General features: G+C 36.9%; 1 protein-coding gene across 28 annotated transcripts in view; it reads left to right on the forward strand.

Annotated features, from left to right (window-relative positions):
• Nucleotides 1-15864, forward strand: part of svila (supervillin a) — a 119154-nt gene that overhangs the window by 49339 nt on the left and 53951 nt on the right. For 22 of the 28 annotated variants that reach the window (XM_088642856.1, XM_088642855.1, XM_088642857.1 and 19 more), the window contains exons 2-7: nt 3446-3509; nt 5904-5995; nt 9979-10036; nt 10224-10375; nt 11224-11950; nt 13524-13607. In XM_088642856.1, coding sequence (XP_088498982.1) covers nt 10029-10036; nt 10224-10375; nt 11224-11950; nt 13524-13607 — 971 coding nt within the window. In that variant the 5' untranslated portion in view covers nt 3446-3509; nt 5904-5995; nt 9979-10028. The remainder of the gene's footprint in view (nt 1-3445; nt 3510-5903; nt 5996-9978; nt 10037-10223; nt 10376-11223; nt 11951-13523; nt 13608-15864) is intronic. The other 6 variants (XM_088642848.1, XM_088642860.1, XM_088642861.1 and 3 more) reach the window with 1 other exon arrangement.

A 15864-nucleotide genomic window follows, 5' to 3' on the forward strand; every position in this document is an offset into this window, starting at 1 on the left:
TTACAACAGGTGTCGGCATACTTCATGCACATTTAATAAAAACAACCGCAATGTAATTCTCAAGCTTAATTCATCGGTGGAAGTCCTAAAAAAAATGTAATTTCAGTATATGGTAATGGCTTGCCTAAATGAGATAAATCAGTTCATAATGTTTTTATTTGCCACTGGATTTTTTTTTTTCCTGGCAGCTCTATGGGAAATTTCTGCCTTATTCTCAAGATAGGTTTTGAATGTGTAACACTAAGAAATACAGCGTTTTGCTTTGGAGCAATTACTGTAAATTCGTTTAAATTCTAACTGCAGAACATCCTTCTTTAGGATATTTTTAGAATTTTCTATTTCTGGGAGCTAGGCATTTGGATAATCATCCTCCTATCACCTAGCTTATTGACTATAAAGAATTCAGACATGTTCAGCATCTGTCTGCAAGTAACTCTCCCTTTATATTGGTTAAAATCTACTGCAGCTGAATTGTTTACTTCTAGGTTGTTGTGGCATCTGTTCCTGTGTAAATTTGGTGAGGGAGTTTTTTTTTAAATAATGGAAATGCGTATTTGGTAACCCTTTGAAAACGACAATTAGACTGTTTTATAGACTTCTTCGGTGCTACTTAAACAATTGTTTTGCATTGAATATTTAGCCTTTGATAATTGCATATGAACATGATTTTATGCTAAATATTTGCAATTTAGTTTTTGTCAGACCTTGAAAATTTGTTTACTTTCCTCAATTAGCACATTACTGAAAAGAATAAGGAAATGATCTATTCTTTAATGTGCATCGTGTCCTGTTGCATCACATTTTTAGAACAGGACAATTAAATTGTATAATAGGAGCTAGATTTTATGCGGCCTTCTAATTTGACAGTTCTTAAACCTTAAAATACTACATACTGTGTAGGCATTAAACATAGGATTTATGCTTACTTCCGTTACTTTTGTGAGTTTATAGAATATCCTAAGAGCTCCTAGAAAGCGTTATATACGCAATTCAATTTTTCTGTTTCAGCTACGTCAGTAAATTAGACACAAACGTAATTTGTGTGCATATACTGTAAAGGTATAATTTCCGCTGTAGATTATCTAGTGAGATATTTGGACATTTTCAGTTAATTTCAGGCACCCTATACAAAATATTAGCACCTCTTAATACTGGAATCTTTCACCCTACTGTAAGTAATTATGAGGCACATAAGAGAAAACCCAGTATAATTCATAAAAAGTGAAGGACAGCATGCTTTTTGTAACCTGCAGCTGATGGGGATGATTCCAATGGTGTTTTTTCACATTGGAATACCTATTGCTGTAGTTTTACGTTCCCTAGTTGGAATGTTTAATGTATATAAAAAGTCTGTTCGAGTCTTAGAAATTTCTTGCATGCCTTTAGCACTGCTATAAATTTTACTGAGGCCTGTGTCTGATTAGGCCCTCTTTCAATTCCCCTTATGTTGCACAGGCCCATAACCAAAAAAATATTCCCTGAGGAACATGATTCTTGTATGCACATGCAGTTTATTTTAAAGTTGTGAACTAAAAATAATTTTGCTTGAAGATGTAACAACATGGAAATTTGTATAGTATATTGAAAATGGAAATATTAGTATATTATGAAAATGTCATTTCTAAAACCATCAATTTTCTGATTTGTCAGGTATGAACCATAACATCAAAACAGTATTAAATAAAATGTCAGTTACTTTAATGTCCTCAATGTTCTTTATAGTTGTCTGTCAATTAGAATTGCTTTATCAGCTGTTGAGCTGAATTCTGAGAGGGATTTCTTCCGAATGAGCAATGTTTTTGGAGGATATTCCTTGCAGCTGAAATAACACTATATATGAAAATATATCCAGATGAGCATTTTATAAAAGAGATTTCTGACTTTGTGAAGACGTGATATGAACAGCACTAATATCTATAATGAACATTTTAAATGAATGTCTTCTGTTTTTGTGACTACTGATGTTCCCTAAGATGAATTGGTAATCTTGTGAACTGAGGTGTATTTAGAAGTGGAAACACCCGTTCATAAGGAAAATAAATTAAGCAGATGACAAACTTTTAGTCTACCTTTTATACGTCAGTAGAAACCACACGAAGCTCTGATAATGGCTAATGTTACAGTATGTTAGGCAACCAATTGGTATTAGTTTGCCAAACTTCTCAAACCAGATCCTTGCCTCTGCTTGCTGAACGGTTTGGTTAATTTTACTTTAAGCGAGTTCTTGTTTTTTGCTGGCTTCACAGCAGTGGAAATAAAAACATTCTTCAACTCTGGATAAACCCAGACATTCTTTCAGATAAACACTGGTTACTCACTTCTCAGTATATTGCAAACTGTTGAATATACAATGGCTAGAATTAAGACAAATCCTACAATCCAGTCTTGAGAATGGATTTTTACATCTATTAGAAATATCTGCCTCTTGAAATCGGTGAATACACATACATATAGAGTACACTGTATTAGCATTACATGAGCTTTGTATTAAATTGAAAATTCAATAAAAACATTTGGATGCCAAGAATCAATGGTGAAAAACAATACAATAGCTTTCCGTTATCTTATAACTAAAGTACATACTGTATGCTCTTTGATTTGTACCCGACGTGGTTGAAGTCATTTTAGCAGAGATCTCCAGCTGTCTTGGGTTCAGTAGCTGGATAAGTGTATTTTCACTAATAGAGCCTGTAGTTGGACAGTTCGATTAACACCACCAGCACTTGGCCTGCACTGCTATTGTGACGCAGGGGAGGAATGACCGAGCAAAAGCACAAAGCAATCAAAGTGTTCGAATGGAATCCTTCCATAGTTAGCCCGACTTGAGCTGGTTATTTTCCTCCCAGTAGAGTTATTCACAGCCAGCAGTCTTTCCTCCCCCTCAACTTTAGTAATTTGATCCATACAACAAATCTGTATATAAGGTAAAAATTTGGGTAACAGCTGAAGCAACGTGTGAACACACAAGCTGGTTGTCAATGCTGAGCCTCCATGATGTTAACAGAATGAATTATATGAATGTTGAGCTGCTTATCAAGTATGTGCCTTTCTAGGTATGAATAAAAATGATCTTTAGCAATTTATGGAATTGGTGGGTTTCTCTGATCGTCACAGTACCTCTAACGTCCATTGATTAGAGGGGCAAATCAACACTGCCGGTCTTAAGTTATTTTCCTTTGAACTGCTGTATGATTTTCTCCTGCCTGACTTACGGTAAAGCAGTAAACAATCAGATCTGTTAGCATGTTAAGTTTTTTTTATTATAACAGCTAAGCTGTGAAAAAAACTATTTTTAATTTTACTTCCCACCCAGGATAACCCAATGGATAATTACTGGATAATAGTTTTCTTCTCCAACTCAACGCCTAAAATAACAGTGGAAAGGCCTGCATTACCAATTCTCTAATCTGCAACGTTAATTTATGTAATTTTTTTTTACTTATAGGTTTTGGAAGTGAGACTCCAGTCAAACTTGGGAAGCCAAGACTATTTCAGAAGAGAGCATTAAGGTGAGCATTTGATAACCATTCTGAAGCAGAGAGAGGACTGTTTACAGATTACCCTTTATTCATCTGGTTTATTGCCGTGTTCTTTGTTGAAATCTGTAAGAAGGTTTGGTACCAAAAGCCCTCTAGAGAAAGTCCTCCTTTTGCAAGGCTGTTTTGGGAGTTTTTCTTCTTTTCCTATGACATTTGTAGAAATGGGGAAAAGTACAGGTTTATTCCATGCTGAACAGAGGAGAAAAGAACGTTTCGGCCGTGGAGTCTTCATCAGGTGTGAGCCTTCTGGTCACACCCGAAGAAGGCTCCACAGCTGGAATGTTTCTTTCTTTTCAGCATGGAATAAACCTTTTATTTGTTCCTTTGCAGTCTACGCGTGCTGACGCAGCTACCTACTTGAACTATTTGTAGAAATATCCTTACATCCATTGTCTGTTAAACAGTATACTGAAAGTTTTTTCCCCCTTTTCACAACATAGTGTGCTGTTTAAAAATATGGATTGGATCTGCTTAATTAAGGTGGTTTATTTTGTAGAAAAATAACTCAAACGGATCTTATATTGGTGACACTTCTCAATTTAGCCACATGAAGCTGTTCATATATTTCTGTGCCATTCTTTCACTCCCTTGCTAGTTTTGTGTTCCCAGTGAAATCACTTTCTGTTGATACAGCATCATTTACTTGAAATGCTCCTGTTGCCAGTGCTTTTTTTTCCCCATTAAAGATGCTCTAGGATCTCATTGTTTGCATTCATCAGAATGTGTGAACCACTTGAGGGTCAATGACTTATTTCCTTCTTTAGCTCACTAATCTCATTTGAGAGGATCTGTCTACATTCAGCACCTCTTAAAGAGATTATGTCCGGTACCCATAGGCTGGCTATTCTGAATGTTCAGGCCTTTTGCCTAAACATGCCTTAATTCAAAGATGCAGTTAGGGTCTTAGATTCAACCGTTTTGCATGAAGTTTAAATGTCCATGGATAGTACTGATCTATATTTGACAGACATTCAGTTTTTACTTTGGTTAATGCTGGTATCCAAAGCAAGCAGAAGTCAAAGTATTCATTCACAGCTTGCACCTCATCTTGTAAGGTAATAAACTTGTATGGTGAGGTAAAATCTTATAAGGTACTCCAGACAGACGCATTTAAATTTCTCATTTTTAAAGATGAACCTGTACTTCATTGAAGGAGTGTAGGATGTTTGATTAAAATTGCCCTCACTTTAGCATTCTTCCAAACCTAATTTTAATATTGTTCACTGTCATGATTGCATGTACTGAAGCTCATTCTGTTTGACCCAAGGTGAATATATGACCTTAATTGCGTAGATGGTTGGAAACAGGAAGAGATTTTGAAGTTGCCTCCTAAATTGAAACAACAAATTAAATACTTTGCCATTATAAAAATGTGCATCATTAGCATTCACAAAGTTAAGACTTTAGCTTTTCAGTATTACCTGTAATGTTCAGAGTGAACAACTGATGTTACTAATTTGAAAAGGGAGCATTCCTGTAACAGCATTAAATATCTGAATTTTTAAAAAGGTATGGTACTTAAATGACCTAATATCTCTTCTGTTTAATGGCAATATTAGGACCCCATCCTGTTTTAGTATCCCAAAGAAGTCATGTGATCACCCCCAAATTGGTCACATTTGTATTTAAAGCCACAGGACCTACTTAATGGGAAATAGGTGAAATTTTGTCTCATGGTCACTTGCATGTTAAATGGAATGCAGAGTGGATAAACTGTAAGTTGTTCAGAAAGACATTGAAACAGATGCCTCAACCTTACTTCATCGCTCAGTCAAACCATCAAAACTTGATACAGCATTGTCCTGATGTTAGAACCAGATAATCTAAACTTCATACTGTAATCTGGTTAGCAGTAATGTGGATATCCACACTTACAGTAATTTCTCATGATCTTGGTGTACACGACCTTAGGAATACAGGGATTATTTTTTATTGATATGATTTTGAGAGGTATGCTAATGATGTACTGTATAAGGACACTAATTTGTCCATGGGAATGCCATTAACTTTTCTTTTTATTATTCAAATGAAAGCTCCAAAGGGGAGAAAAACATACTTTTAATCATTCAGAACTTGTAGCACTGGCTTAGCAGATTTACAACCCAAGCATATATTTAGTTCCTCAAATAACTTCAAAGGATCAGATAGGCTAATAAGCTTTAAAAAATAATGGATCGGCTTTTAATTCACCACTGCCAGAAAATACTGTGGATTTTCCCATTTGCGAAAGTATCTAAAGGAGATTTGTTACCCTTCCATTCACTTTTCAAAGTGTATGTTTCTGTGAAGAACACAACATACGGCAAGTATGATTCTAACCACTTCACAGAGTTTATTCCCTGTTCTCTTGTCCTTCATTTTCAGTTTTCAGAAAGAATTTTCTTTTGAAGACAAAGAAGAATTTGCAAAGAGTACCAGAGATATTGATGCTAATATTTTGGCAGTCCTTCCAAAAGGTGAGTTAACCTTTTCTACTACTGTAATAAAGAACATGAATGGAATGGTATGTACAGTAGCATCAAGCATTGGGATAGTAAAGATTGAAGAATGCAGAGTTAGGGCACCTAGAACTTTTCTATATTTTTCACTTTGGATAATGGGATCAAACTAGTTACGTATTTGATGCCAGTTTATAGAGCACGTTTAGACTGTGTAAGGTGGTTGGTTGATGTTTTTCAGTTTGGGTCTTGCAGTACCATATGAGAAGGGAAGGAGAAGTTTCAAAGGAGAGCTGGCTGTGCAGCTCTATTTAAAGCTGTAAACTTGGATTTTCATCAATCACCTGTTTGCTGTCCGTTAGCACTTTGTAGTTACCTCATTCTTTTGGAGTTAACTTGTAAAGTAACAAGGTTAGTCAGGGGCATTACACTGTTCCTATCTTGGTCTTAAGCGGGCTGTAACTGAAACACTAAGTTTAGGTAGATGATATGAATAATCCGCCATGCCTGGCATTTACTTAAAATGTGTACATTTTATTTTTGTGCATCTTGTGTAAGTGTTTTGGTGTCCTTAACATCCATTACTATGCACCTCTGACTTGTGGTTAAGAAAGAAAACCACCATTAGGAGGGGTAGGAAGTGTGAATACCACATTGTTTACTACTGTACTTGCTAAGATCACAGCAAAACTATTTTAACCATTTCAAATTTTGCTTTTTTTAAGCCAGAAATGTTAGCTACAAATTTCTTAGCCAAAATGTTTTCTATTCTAAATAACTGAAATTCCCCATACATCTTTCAGAGAAAGGTCAAAGACGACAAAGGAGCTTGAGATTAGAGAAATAATGAAAGATGCTAAGCCTATTTATGCAAAAATAACTGAAAGCAGTAGCCTAACTTTAGTAAACAAAAATAAACATCAACATTTTCTGGTAAAATTTATTATATCCAGACCATGTTTTCATTCTAGTATACAGTATCCTAAGCCACAATAAATTCAGAAAAAATATTTTCTCAATAAATATTAAAGGTTAATGCTTTTAGACCTTTGTGGATTGTCTTAATAGAACTTTGTTTAAATTAAATGTAGTTAATGCATTTTTAAATGCAGAAGAGAAATGTCTCGCTGAGTAGCCAATTGGAAGATGAAGTTATTTGCAAAATGGTGTTTACAATTGTCACATTTTCAGTGGACTGATGTAAGCGTCTTGCACATTTTTATTTGCATTTAAACATTTAATTTCAATACTCTATATATACTGCTAAAAATGCTTCCAACCAAAATATTAATTATGGCTTCAATACAAACAGGTAGTCATTCATTTTTTTTCCCCCTAGTCTGCGTTTTACCGTTACAGACTAACAATTGCTGGTGTACTGCATTTTTCTGACTTCTCTGTAGTCCGTGGTCTTCAAATATTTGCTGTTATAGACAGCTTTGGAAGTGTTTTGGTCAATTTTATGAATCACCTTAAGCCTTATACAGTACCACTTTCTTGCCATTGTTTGATACAGTACTTTTTTTTAGGTTTAGTTGCCAGTAGTGCCAACAAACAAATCTTTTTCAAAGTAGCCAGCAGCTTGGGTGTCCTTTTTATGAAAACCAGAGTTTTGTTTTCCCACCCTGATGCACTTTTAGTTCCATGATTTTACAAAGCCTGCCTGATTTTATCTGAGGTTTGCTATGATGTATGGTACCTTACTGTATTGTGTGGTGACAAGCTACTGTACATTGTATTTAATAATATGCTGTTAACCCTGATTGCCCTAATTGAAACAAATAGTAGAACCTTTTTAAAAACCTACTTGTTTCTGATTAGGTAAAAGAGAAAGACTTCATCTTCAGCCCACAAACCTTTTAATCCAAATTGCTTTTTGCTCAAATTTGTTTTTGATAAATTGTAAATATATAGCCACCTTAGATGTACAGTAGATGATGCTCCTGCACTGTTCTGGCTGAGACTCGGTTTAGAATCAATCATGAGATATGATTTCAGATCTTACTAAGAACATTTGCCAGGTCTTTTGCTTTCCTCTATCTTTCTTCAGTGATATAACTACCAAATACTCAAAAAAATTCCCCTAACTCTTAATACCTTGTCAAGTATTGTTCAGGGAAAATAATATGAAAATTTATGTAGTTAATGTGTTTTTATGACCTGGCAGCACTGCATGTTGTGCTCAGTATGGTCGGTTTTCTAGGTTGAATACAAGTGTTTTGTATTTTGTGCTGTCCAATATTCTTTACTGCAGCAGTTACTGCATTGGCCTACATAAACTTAGTTTGGAATTACACCAGTGCAGTTTGTGTTCTGGGTCATGTGTTTTTTTTTTGCAGATAAAACTACAGGTTCAAAGCATATGATGCAATGATAAGGATCAGATTCTGTAGATGTATCATAGGATATTTTAATTCCAATAATAAAGCAAGTAGTCCAAATGTGTAGGATGTTTATTAATTTGTACGAAGAAAACAAGAAGCATAATGTTTAAATCTGTTTTGTTGCATGTAACTGAATGTAACACTTAGTCATTGATATAGAATATACTTCCTTATTCGCTACCAATTAAAGTAAAACCACCTTTGTCTCAAGCTTCTTTGAGAATTATGTCCTGTATATAGAATAGGAATTGTCAAAGCCTTTGCATAAAAAATGCGTATTGTCCTTAAAGGTCAATGTTTTTTTTTAATCTACATTATGCCAGTTGATGTCACATTCAAACTACAGTATTTACTTTTTATAGTTATTAAACATGCTTATGAACATTGCTTAGTTTAGCTTGGCTGTTTTTATACATCTTTCTCTGGTAATCGTAAGATCTTTGCCTCATATTTTTTGGGTTACTAAGCTGTTTGGAAATACAAGAGAAGGTATTTTTTTCTGTTTTTTTTTTTAGTTCACACAGAGAGGGGAGGACTTCAAACATTCAGCTGCTGTGTAATGTTTAGAGCCTGTACCGAAGGTTCTAGAACTCTGACCATGAATCTAGACGAGCCAAGTGTGAATCATTTTTTCTTTTTCAATGTAACCGTTCTTTTGGAAGGGCTACATTGATTTGTAAATCTTACATGTGCATTTTAGTTATTTCTGTTTTGCTTGTCTGGAGTGATTCCTGAGAAAAACAGTACAAGTTTAGAACAGAACCATTATTATTATTATTATTATTATTATTATTATTATTATTAGTTTAATTCTATCAGGTGTAGGAAGATCTGTGGTTAACTTGCTAGGATGTTTCTGCTCTATGAGTCAATCTCACCTCAACTTAAAATGCTGACACTCCTGCTTGACCACTTTTTTTTTTGTTTTGTTTTCACTTGTTGGTGCAGTGAAGTTGCAACAGATTTGCATCTTACATTTATTGTTAAGTCCATAACACTTATACCTAAAGTCTCTTTTATATGTATATAATGACAGTGGTTCCTAGATATGAGAAATGAATGCTGCTCTAATTTTGCTAGCAGTCTTTTATGTATTCATTCATTGGCGTGCCGGTTATAACCCTAAAAGTGATAACGGTTCTTAAAATTCACAGAAACCTTCTAAGAGCAGTTACATCTTACTTTTTTAATGCAATGTTTTCTTATTGTCGAATAAAGCATGAAACATACTGGATCATTTATAGTGAAATGCTTAAGTGACACCTGACATTCACCTTTGGAAACATGGCTCCATGTTTGGCTGGGATGAGTGGGAAATTTTAGTGCAAGCCTTTTGTCTGTATAGCTTTTTTTCTTGACTAGCTGTTTTTGTTTCATGTGTTTATGAAGGCTTTAAGTGCATCAGGTGACTGTCAGAAAAGGCTGTTTATTAAAATTGAATGGTTTTGCCGTTTTGAAATTTTTTAAATAGAATTAGCCATTTTATGTATATAATCAGCTGTGCAACCTCAGTCTTGCTTCCTAAAAAAAGTTTTACACCATTTATACTTTACTGAAATATGATAATCATACACACTTTCTTATTTCATATACGATTTCTCTTTTTCCTCCTATCAGTTTCAGAACTAAGGAAACGTTTTGAACCCGACTGCTCAGCTGTGTTGGAAATGAACAGGTAACAACTGTTAGATTAATCAAGAGCAGAATTGATGCAAACAAATGCAAGAAATCTAAGAAGAATGAAGCATTACCTGAAAGTCATACTGTACTGATCTAGGAATGTTTGGAGTTTTGTTTTTCACTTTTACTGATGTGCATGGTTTGCAGTTACTGACGGTGCCTTTGTTTAAATGTCTCTATAGGAAAGAGAGAATTGCCAGGCGGTTAGAGGGGATTGAGAGTGACTCCCAGCCAGTCCTGTTACAGAGCTGTGCTGGGTTAGTGTCTCATCGCCTGCTTGAAGAAGACACTCCACGATACACTCGGGCCTCTGATCTCTGCAGTCCATGCGCAGGTACTGTAAGCACAGAGGTCGGGGTGGGAAAATCTTTGATAACTGTGCCAGTTTTGAATAACATGATGGCTTCAGAAACCATGTTCTTTGCAGCACTGTAGAAATATTTTAAGTGCACCACTTGACAGAACATGTTTTCAATGTTACGTTTCATTGCTTTGTTGCCAAACAATATTATCAATGAGAAGATTCTGATTGCACTTGACTTTTATACTGTTTGGAAGAACAAACCAATATGCAGCATACAGCTGATCTAAATTAAGGAGTCATTGGTCTTGCAGTAATACAGCTAAGAAATGATCACAAAGTGTTGATTGACATGAAATGCATGGACTACTTTGTTACTATTTCACAGCAAACTTTTCTGATCTACATCTCTCATTTCCAATCACAGCAGTGCAATACTCTGGGTATTCTGTCACTGGGCATACAGAGCAGAACATTGCATGCAGTACAGTGTGACATTTAGGGCAGCCTTTGTGCTTTTTCATTCATTCCCTAATGTTCAATGAGGTTGAGGTCAACTGACTGACACAATTTTAGGATCTTTCTTCGTTCTGATGAATGTAGGTTGCCTGACAATTTACTGGGTCATTATTGCTCACAAACAAGCTCTTCAGCTAGAAGCGGCTGAACGGGGAATATTGCAAAGTTGCATTCAGATTCACTCGGTTTGTGTCAGTTTTCAGTGCATTAAAATTAAAAAATGTGAGCAACACCACAGTTGAGTAGTAAAGGATAATTCTCATTTTGAATGTGAGCGATCAGTTGTGATCACTTTTTCAACGGAGTGATAGATGTAGGAGTTTGACTAAAGCTTTGTTGTTTTTTTTTTAAAATCCTGCTAGTAGTGAGAAGGTTTAGTAAGGAAGAACTCGAGATCCCGGAGACCACCCAGGTCACTGCTTCAGAGAGGATGTCCAGAGCTAGATGTCGACCTGAGCCTCAAGCGGGCCTCACGGAGTCGACGTATAGCTCCGGAGCCCTGGACACCGCGGGCCTGGAGTCCAAGGCCGAGAGGATAGCCAGGTACAAGGCGGAAAGGAGGCGCCAGTTGGCCGAGCGGTACGGCATCTCTCTGGACCAGGAGCTGGACGTGGACTACTCGTCCCGGTACGCACGCGTGCGGAAGGAGTCTGACCCGGCCGAGAGGCGCCCCCCGGCGGAGCTCAACAAGCAGCAGTACCAGCGAGACGAGGAGGAGAGCCGCGATCTGAGCTCCCTGTACAGCACCCGAACGGGACTTGCGAGAGAGTCGAAACAACAGGCGCCCTCCGGAGCGAACGCTTCCCGAGAGGTGGCGGCGGACGGCTTCTCGGACCGGGAGAAGGCGATGAATTTGGAGAATTACAGGCGGGCCCAAGACAGGAGTGCCACGGCAGGGCTGTATGATCAGTCATCCTTTGCGGATATTTCCACCTCTGCCAAGGTGCCAGGAAAGGAGCTCTCCCTTACTGGGGTGCCAAGCTCTCCTCAAGCTGGACGCCGCTCCTCCCTTCCATCTCCAAAGCATGGCATATCTCCTGGCGACCTCTTCATTGAGCAACAAGCCCACAACATTCTCCACAGACAAGGGTGAGTGCTGTGAAACAGGAACCTTCTGGGTACCGCAGTGGAGACTGTGACTTGTAATACAGTTTTGTCTACCAAATCACTTTCTCCAGTTATTTTTTTCTTGGCCTGTGTAATATCTGGTTGGATGCACTGTTCTGTTTTAATTTGCTAGCTCAATATTTCATTTAAAGGGTCATCCTTATAAGGCTTTCCAGTGCGGTGCAGATTGATCTGAAGAAACTGCAATGAAATTGCATTGAATGTAGTGAAAGTTGGGTCAGTGATTGTGCTTTATTGCATGCCTGCTGCAAGTCTTTCATACAGTTTAACAGCACTTTGTCATGCAATTCCATAAAACATCAGACTATTTCAGTATGCCTATGTGGACAGCAGGTAGGCCCATTCTTTATAATGTGTGGTATCGGTTTATCTATAGGGAATTAATAGGTAACATTTTCTTCTAGGGTTCACTTTACTTTTCAATCGTTAAACTGACTGAAAGAGTGAGGAGTTTAGTTCCACTTATTTCCTTTCTGTTTGACCTTATTGCAGGCAAGTTCAGTAGGGCAAAAGGGGGGGAAAAATGGCTTCATGACACTAATGCCTCCAGTCTGCTCAGTCAAGTCTGGCAGCTGCCGCTTTCACTGTGTGGATTTCCTTGATACCACAATTACAGTTAGCTCTTCAGACTTCATTAATCACCAGAATTTAATTAGAAACATAGTTTTAAAATGTTAAATTCAGTCACTTAGAGTCTTGCATCCAAAAGTGTTTGACATGACAATTCTCTCTCCTTATTGTCATTGTAAAAGTAAGCCTTTAAAGGATTATTACTACCTTATCTGTGATCCATTGTCTTAACAGTTTTTTAAATCACAAATTTAGCAAAACGTCAAAGCTCTGCAGGGATATGCTTTTTTTAAAGCATTGTATGTATACTAATGTAGTGTACAGTTGAGGTTCCAATGTTAAAAAATGCAAATCTGCCATGGAACAGTTGTGGACACATGCTTCTTGACTTGTATCCTACCAAGCTGGTCTTGAGTTTCAAAACTTGGCAGCTTGGTAGGGGTCAGGTTTCACAGCATACCATGTAAGTTATCACTGGGACTGAAACACAATTACAGCCACTAGTCCACAGCTGGTCTTGATAAAATTCAGCATTAGCTCATAAATTAAAGCATAATATTATAAATCCATCTCCCAAATTGTTTTGTTACTAACAAATGAAGCTTGGAGAAAAGATGACTCTCTTCTTAAATATGTGCCTCCTTCAGTATGTATGGCATTCAGATGTTTTTTCATAGTTTAAGACTGATCTGGAGGTCAGACGACAGGATTAAGTGTTCAGACTCACCCACTGACATGCAAAGTTCAGGTGTCTCTTGGTGCATACTGCACATGAGTTAGTGTGTCATATTTGATGACAAGCATGTCTGGTAATAAATAAATGCTTTTAATGGCCAATAAAGATTAGTGTTTCCTGAAAGGGAGAGTGTTGGTTTGCCCCCAGTTTTTGTAGTGTTGCTGTTTTTTTTCCCACATCTTTGGCTTTGTGTTTACCTAAGCTGTCTTTTACCACATTCCTGTGTAGCCCTGTGGTAAAACCAAAGAGCGATTGGTTTCTTCAGAAAGATTCAGAAGGCGAGACACAATCTCTTATCAACTGGCCCTCCAGGTATTATGGGTTGTGTGGATTTCTAATCCTTCAATCATTCCTAACAAGAGGTCTGCTAACTTTTACCAAGTCCATAACATCACACCCTGAATGAGAAAATGAGCTCTAATAAACCTTAGCAACTTTTATGCACTTAATTTGTGTACCATTTTAAGTGATTTTACAAATGAATAGTTTCCTTTTAAAGTTTTTCTAAAAATACTAATTTTCCAGCTTACAGTTTGACAGTTTTCCTAGTTAGAAATGCACACCTTATTTATAAATCGGTTATGCTTCTTGCATCTTCAATTACTTTGTGGGTGTTTTTATGCCATTGTTAAAAAATAAGCTCCTAGTCAAACAGGAGCAGCCCAAATAATAGTTAAAACTGTGCTGTAAGGCTCTATTTTATGGTTGCCTGCCCTGTAATCATATTATACCAGACAATCTAAAGTAAAGACAGGCATCCTTACTTCGGGGGGGGAAACTAGCCAAACAGAATAACTTAGTTGATCAAGTCTCCACATTTATTTTATGAACTTTCTGCATGGCCACTGTGCAGTTAAATGCTTGTCAGTGGGTCTGGAATTCCTTGCATTTGAAATTAAATTCCCGTACTTGGCTGCTTCTGCTGACTGTGTTTAATGCTCACAAAGAGGAGGATTGTCTGGATGCAGCCGAGTCAGGGAGCAGCCCACTTCCACTTCCTCGAGCTAAACCACCAGCCTTCATGCCAGTTGAGCTGCAGTCTTGCGGCATACCACCAGAAAATCACTGTCTACCTTCTTAACTAGAGCACTTGGGTATGAATGTTTGGCAGCTGGATGCGTGTTTGTACAGTATGTGTGCAGTTTTGGTTTTGTATCAAGTGTGTTATCTATTCTGGTGTCAAGGCCTTTTTTTTTGCTTGGGAGGGAAATACTATTTTGCCCCCAAAAAACTCCTGTGAAGAAATAAAGCAAACCATTTTGGTATTAAATAGGTTTCTCCATGCAGTTGCCTCTTTCTGAGGCCTTGCATGAATACTGTAGTTATTACCAGCAAGTCTGTTATTTTATTATTGCTTGAAGTTGTTGTTTGTTAGCATAGATGTAATACGATTTATAGATATTCAGTAGGCTGAAGTGCTACTTTTATCACTTTAGTAGAGAATCCACAGAAACTGCTTATCAATGTACACTGAAACGCTTCAGGGTAGGAAATCTAAAGAAATTATCTCCCTCTGTATACTGTATTGTTTACATCTTAGTTATTCTCTATAAAAGATTTCTAGTGTTCAGCAGCCATATGAAAAAGAAAAATAACCTCTGGTGGATACTTCATTCAGATACCTTGGATGGTAAGAACTGTGAAATGTAGTGTAAACATACTGGACAAGGCAACATACTAAACTAGATGCTCCATCTGTAATTAGGCAGAATAGAAGCAATGGCTCTTAATTTGTATGAGTCAGATGCTGTTTCTTAAAGTGAGTACAGATACCAGTTTTGCCCTGTTCAGACTTAACTGAAGATATTTAAATAGTAGATGTTCTCTATCTGAAAATCGTAGACAAGAGGTGGTGCACTGTTCTTAAGAGGAGACGCCTGCATGCTATTGTATGCAAAATTAATCTTTTATTATTAAAAGAGGCCTAGAGTTGCTAACGTTTTGGCCAAAGACCTTCCTCAGTTTTAAAATTTAGTTCAGTCCTCTTAGGCATGATACTGTACTGTATATTGGTTAATTGTTTTTTGTGAAATATTCATTAACATAATCACTATTGATTGAAAGTATATTGAACTCTTATTTGTTTAGTAATTCAAATATGGAGTATATTGATAAAGAAATCTTTTATTCGTGCCCCAAACGTGGGTCAAAATTAGTCTTTTTGTGTTCACTACTAAATTACTTAAATTGCAAGGCATGAGTTCCTGAATTTGTACTGCATGTCTACATATTTCTGAAAGGTCCTTGTAAAACCCACAGTAGGCTTATACAGTAGTTTCGTCTAGTGGGTGTATTAAAGTTATGATTCTAACTGGATTCTATTCTTAAAATGTATAAGAATTATTTGTCGTCGTTTTTTTATTCTGCTGCTTTTCAGCAGTTGGGCCATGATCTTTCTTGGGAAGCTGTGGGAGAGTTGACCATCTGACCCAGTAAAACCAATTATCAGCTTTTTCTTAAGATGCAGTAAATGAATTGGCTCTCATTCTCTGGGAAGCTGTTCTTTGTCTTAGCTGTATATCCCTGTTTTGAGAACAAGCTGACCTTGTGACATTACAAGGAATAAGTG

Source organism: Lepisosteus platostomus, chromosome 8 (assembly GCF_059453375.1).
Source record: "Lepisosteus platostomus isolate fLepPlt1 chromosome 8, fLepPlt1.hap1, whole genome shotgun sequence".
NCBI lineage: Eukaryota > Metazoa > Chordata > Actinopteri > Semionotiformes > Lepisosteidae > Lepisosteus > Lepisosteus platostomus.